Here is a 6000-nt window from a genome sequence, read left to right on the forward strand (position 1 = left end):
CTCTCTCTCCCCCAGAAATCCAGCTACCAAGATACCAGGAAGCCCAGAAAGCCCAGGCCATGAGTGTTTCAACTAACCCACAGCATCAACCATCAGAAATGTAAGTGATGTGCCTTTAGATGATTCTGGTGCTTGGCCTTCAGCCTTCAGCCTTCAGCCTTTGAGTCTTCTAGCTGAAGCCCCAGGTGTCTGAGCCCTACCTGAATTCCTGACCCACAGAAAACATGAGACTGTTATTGTTTCAAGCCACTATGCTTTGGGGTAATTTGCTACACAGCAACAGACAAACTGGTAATTAACATACAAGGTGATAAGTTGTTCTAATGGAAAAAGGTACCCAGTGTTTCAGGAACCTAGTGGTGAGAGGACCCCTCTCCCAAGCCTGGATAGAGCAGGGAAAGTTGTAAAGGCACATTTAAGCTGAGTTTGCAAGGCTGGATAGGAATTTGACAATTTGGGTGAGAAGAGCATGAAAGCACCTCAAGAAGGAAGACATGGAATTCTGAAAGTGCCTGGGGGTTGTGGCAGGCAACCCAGGCTATGCCAAGGGCTTGGGCCTTATAAAAACTTAGGTGAGAGAGAGCCAGCCAAGGGCCGTGACATAGACCAGAATGCAGGTGTTGAAAGGTGATCTGTTGCTCTCCTTTTCTCCAAGGAAGACACTAACTGACTCATCTGGGGAGGATATTTGCTTGGGATTGCTTTTCTGAAATTGGGAAAAGGTCTTACCTCTCTTGCCCAGCTGCCCCTGTGACCAACAGCACAGAGCTGTAAGTGCTGACCAGGATCAGCTGTGCTACTTATGCCACAGAGTAGAGAGGGGAAGCCACCTCACCTGGGAGGGACAGGGGTCAGAGCTGTGGTCTCGGCAGCATCGAGTTCCTTTGCTTCTCTAACCAACCATTGATTGGGATCCAGGTCAGCATATCAGTAACTGAACTTGAGACGTTTTACTTTAAAAAAATGTATTCATTCAGCATTCAAGTTTGGGTGCTACTGTAGAATCAGACCCAAACTGTTTGGGTGCTATTGTAGAGTCAGAGGAGCCCTGGTGGTGCAGTGGTTAAGAGCTACAGCTGCTAACCAAAAGGTTGGCAGTTCGAATCCACCAGCCGCTCCTTGGAAACCCTAGGGGGCAGTTCAGTTCTACTGTGTCCTGTGGGGTTGCTATGAGTCTGAATCTACTCGATGACAATGGGTTTGGTTTTGGTAGAATCAGAGAGTTGAATCTTACCAATTGATCCTCGTGTATCTGTCTGGCTGCCCCTAGGTCAGCCCTCCCCCTGGTTAGCCACTTCTCAGCTAACTCAGGGACTAAACTTTCCAGAGCCTTCCAGTTGCCACTGGGGGCCCCAAAATGGCAGGGCTATCACCCTCCCTCCGGAGACAGGGAAAGGAAATGAGGAACAGGCCGGGGCAGAGTCCCTGTCTCCCAGAAGGCAGCCTTGAAGGTGAGCATACGATTGGCGCGTAGATTCATTAAAAGGCAGTCTGTTTGGCAGGTGTAGAGGGCACGTGAGGCCCAAACTCTATTATTTCCTCTTTCTTCTCTGGAATCTCCACCCCATTTCTCTTGGCAAAAATCTGGTTTATCTCCACAAATGTTATGCCCTTGGTCTCAGGAATAACCACGTGGATGTAAACAGCAGTGAGGAGACAGATTACAGCAAAAATGATGAAACTGTAGGCACCAATGACCTCCTAGGCCAAGAAGCAAAGAAAGCAGGGGGGAATGGGGATGACCAGGACAGATGTAATGCTGGCCAGGCTCTCTGAGCCACACAGACGTTTCTTGGAGGCCAGTTTGTTTTACTTTCGGAGGAGGGGCACAGCTAGAAGATTGGGTCCTGCTCCCAAATGTCAACAAAGGAACCTAGCCTTTTGACAGGAGTCCTCGTGGTGGCAGTGGTGTAATCTTTGGAAAACAGCGCCTGTGGCAAGCATTGAGCTTGTGCCATGTCCAACCATCTGACACCCATCTTTTAGATAACTTTACCATCGTGTCAACTCAGAAAGGGAAATATTAGTTTTAACTTGCTGAACGATCTCTCACAGCTGGCCATGGAAACTGCAATGGTTAATAGAAACTGCTCTATGACGCCCCCCTCAAGTGGTGCCCAGGGCAAGTGCCATACCTGCAATATCTTAGATACGCCTCGGGGTGGCGCAGTGGCTAAGTGCCACAATGGTTAAGTGCTCAGCTGCTACCTGAAAGGTCAGCGGTTCAAACCCACCAGAGGCTCTGTGGGAGAAAAGACCTGGAGATCTACTCCCGTAATTACAGCCCAGGAAACCCTATCGGTCAGTTCTACTTGTCATATAGCGTCACTATGAGTTGGAATCAACTCAGCGGCACACAGCAACAGCAGCAGCAGCGTCTGCCTTTTGACAATGGGGACATCATGTCCACTGAGCCCTAAGATGTTGACAACATTGAGTTGATGGGCACATCCTCAGAAGAGAGGAAAGGGGGGGCAGGCGGGGTTCTCGCTCCTGCTCTAACTTGCTTTCTATTGCCTGTTGAACTCAGACCAGAGCCTCTGAGAAATGAACCCCATGCAGTCAGAGTGCCTGAACTCCCTTTGGTACGTGGGAAACTGGCCTGTTTACAGAGTTACCTGAAGTGGGTGTCACAGGTGTTTTAGGGAGCCATGGACGTGTCTGAGCCCACTCTTGCTGAATTAGCAAACATTCTTAGTAGAAGCGAGGCTACTGCTCCTTTGCTGGAGCCCTTTCTGCCTCGGGGGTGGGGCAGGGTGGGAGAGGGAGTGGGGAGGTGGCCGCCCACCCACACTGCCTGTGGGGACTTGTCCTCACTCACCTGGATAGAAGGGAACACAAAGCCGATGATGAAGTTGGTGAGCCAGTGCACAGCCCCGTCCACCGTGAATGCAGCTGGCCCGGATGACTGCAGGAAGATCTCAGTCCTCGCCATGGATGGGACAGGACCTTGGGGAAGAGAGCACAAGATGTGTGGACACAGAAGGGCTCCCAGGAGCCTGTATGGCTAATGTCTGTGTCCTGCTCTGGCCTCAAACCTAGACCCCCGCCCCCAGGCACCTCAAGTATCGTCCATTCCAGACGTCAGGAGAAGCAGCTGCTTTCTCTAAACAGGACAGCAGTGTCCGAGCGTGTGCTCCTCCCCTCCCTCGCTCCTCCTGGGCACACCTGGAGCTGAGCAGCACAGTGGTGGGGACAACCCTGTCAGAGGTCACTCGTACTACAAAAGATGGCTGAGAAGTCCACTTAGCAAAGTCGTCCTGGGGAGCCTAGGATTTAATTCCCCTTATTAAGTTTCTCCAAGCTCAAAGCTGCTCAATAAAGGTTTAGAGAAATGAAGTGAAGGCTTGGGTCCATGCAATGAATCGGCCTTATTCTTACAAATGTTGGAGTCCCTGGGTGATGCAAAGGGTTAATGTGCTCAGCTGCTAATCGAAAGGTTGGAGGTTCAAGGCCACCCAGGGGTACCTCAAAAGAAAGGCCTGGCATTCTACTTCCGAAAAATCAGACAGTGAAAACCCTACGGAGCACAGTTCACTCTGACACCCATGGTGTCACCGTGAGTTTGAGCTGATTGACAGCAGCTGGTTTGCTTACAGGTGCCAAGCATGTTCTCTCTGAGTGAGCATCCCTCTGGGATTCTTAGGGGAGCATTTGGGGGATGTGATGCTCATGAGCGCCTGTGCTAGGGAAGTGCTGCCCTCCTCTGGCAGATCTGAGGAATGTCAGATGCCTTCTGGTTATGCCTTCCTTTGGGTCTAAGTGAACTTTCAACTGTTTTCACCTTGTCCAAAATGTCTAGATATATTTTCCCCCTAATTGCCACCCCCTCCAATGAAATTTTCAATACCACAGATAGAATATATATCTGTTTATGTACTGTATGTATCTCTGTGGCTTTATATGTAAAAAAAAAAAAGTAAGATCTCCACCTCCCAAACCACCAATTTCCACCCCTTTGGGGTTGGTACAGGGAGCCCTGGTGTCGCAGTGGTCAAAGCACTCAGCTGCTAACTGAAAGGTCGGCAGGAGAAGGATGTGGCAGTCTGCTTCTGTAGAGATTACAGCCTTGGAAACCCTATGGGGCAGTTCTAACCTGTCCTAGGGTGGCTATGTGTTGGAATCAACTTGATGGCAACGGGTTTGGTTTTTGTTTGGGGTGGTACAGCCCTGGGTGGCGTAAATGGTTGGCACTGGACTACTAACCTAAAGGTTGGCGATTTGAACCCCCTTAGTGATCCCAAGGAAGAAAGGCCTGGTGATCTGCTTCCATAAAGATCACAACCAAGAAAACCCTATGGGGCAGTTCAACTCTGTAACACGTGGAGTTGCCATGAGTCAGAACTAACTAGAAGTCAACTGGTTTGGAGTGTTTTTGGGGGTGGGGGGTTGGAGGTGGTACGTGCTGTTGCAAGCGGGTGGTCTAATGCATGGAGAGAAGGAGTAATTCAAAGGCCCAGTGAAGCTGCCCTGGGGACTCCTGGGTGTGCTGAAGTGCAAAACTGTGTCAGCAGGGAGGGAGCCCCTTCTTCAGGGCTCTACTCAGAAGGTGGTACTGGTGAGGGGGTTACCTGCACAGCCCCCTGCCCTGCCTCCCTCTTTTCTGTGGGGGAGCGGCCACTATGTTCTCCGTTAGGACCTGGCTCAAGTGTCCTATCTCGCACCTGATGGCACAGGTGATCACCTGCATTCCCCAGGAGAAGTCTGGGGGCCAGAGGAGGGCAGGGGCTTGCTACAGGCTACCCCATAGGGAGGAAAGGGTAGAACAAGCCAGAACCCATCTCTACACACACATACCAGCCCATTCCCCAGAGGCCCTCCTGCGCCCCATCCCCCCAGTTGAGGTGCACCAGGAAGGCTTCCTGCTGAAAACCCCATTTCTCCAAGACCCTTAAATATTATTGTGTTGGTCTCATCCCTGGCTGCTCCCAGAGCTGGGCACAGTTGCCAACTAAGCAGTTTTCTGTTGATGCATGTTAAATGGGTTGGTGCCTTTATTCTGGTTTGTGAACAGCTCTTTCAAAACAAAGATTCTGCAGGGAACGTTGACATTAGAGTGCCAGCAGTCAAAGCTAGGAGCCCTGGTTGCACAATAGTTAAGCACTCAGCTGCTAACCAAAAAGTTGGCAGTTCAAACGCACCCAGTGACTCCTTGGGAGAAAGACTTGTGATCTGCTCCTGCAAAGATTACAGCCTAGAAAACCCTGTGGGGCAGTTTTACTCTGTGACATGGGGTCACCATGAGTCAGAATTAACTCTATGGCACCCAACAACATGAGTCAAAGCAGGGAGAACAAGGTGGCCACAGCGGGGAGAGGAACTTGGAGTCTGGGGCTGCTGAGAGGTAGGCCCAGAGCTGTGTGTACACGGAATAAGGCATCTTCCTACTGGACTCCTTTCTTTACTCCTAATCTTTTCGTCTCTGTTCCAGCCCACCACCACCCTCACCGACAGAGGGTGCTCAGCACTCAGCGAGGGCCTACTTGGTGCCCACGTTTACTATGTTACTCCTCGTTCTCCAACAACCCTAAAGGAGGAGAGGGTCATCACTGCCACAAAGTGAGGGCCACTCAGACCAGTATTTCATGAAAAGGGAGGGAAACGGTCTGAGGTCACCTTTGTCTCCAGCCCAGTCCTCAGAAGCTGCTCCTCCGGGAGAGAGAGGCAGGCTCCTCTGTCTTTCTGGCTTGAGTTTCTCCAAGTAGGAGAACGGAGACGGTGTAGTCAAAATTATTTCTCCTAGGGGAGGAGGGCTCAGATGGCAAAGAGTGGCCCTGCCCCAGAGGGAAAGCGGAGGGGAGCTAAGGGATCCAGCAGGAGGAAGGGGTGGGCAGACTCCTGGGAAGGGTCCGGAATTGGGCCGGGACCTGCTCCTCCTTCCCTCCCTCGGTTCTCCCACCATCTTCGCCTGATGTTTTTAACTCTCCTCCCTGGCATTGTGAGTCCCTGAAAGTTGACTGGGGCTTAAACTAAACCAAAAAAAAAAAAAAAAAAAAAAAA

At 51.0% G+C, this 6000-nt stretch overlaps 1 protein-coding gene across 1 annotated transcript in view; it reads right to left on the reverse strand.

Moving 5' to 3' along the window:
- Window positions 1-1479: 1479 nt before the first annotated feature.
- The window catches only part of SLC2A7 (solute carrier family 2 member 7), a 40311-nt gene continuing 35790 nt past the window's right edge, over window positions 1480-6000 (reverse strand). Inside the window, 2 exon segments of the mRNA XM_004385176.1 lie at window positions 1480-1701; window positions 2822-2949. Coding sequence (XP_004385233.1) covers window positions 1480-1701; window positions 2822-2949 — 350 coding nt within the window.

This window comes from Trichechus manatus, unplaced genomic scaffold (genome assembly GCF_000243295.1).
Source record: "Trichechus manatus latirostris isolate Lorelei unplaced genomic scaffold, TriManLat1.0 scaffold00133, whole genome shotgun sequence".
NCBI lineage: Eukaryota > Metazoa > Chordata > Mammalia > Sirenia > Trichechidae > Trichechus > Trichechus manatus.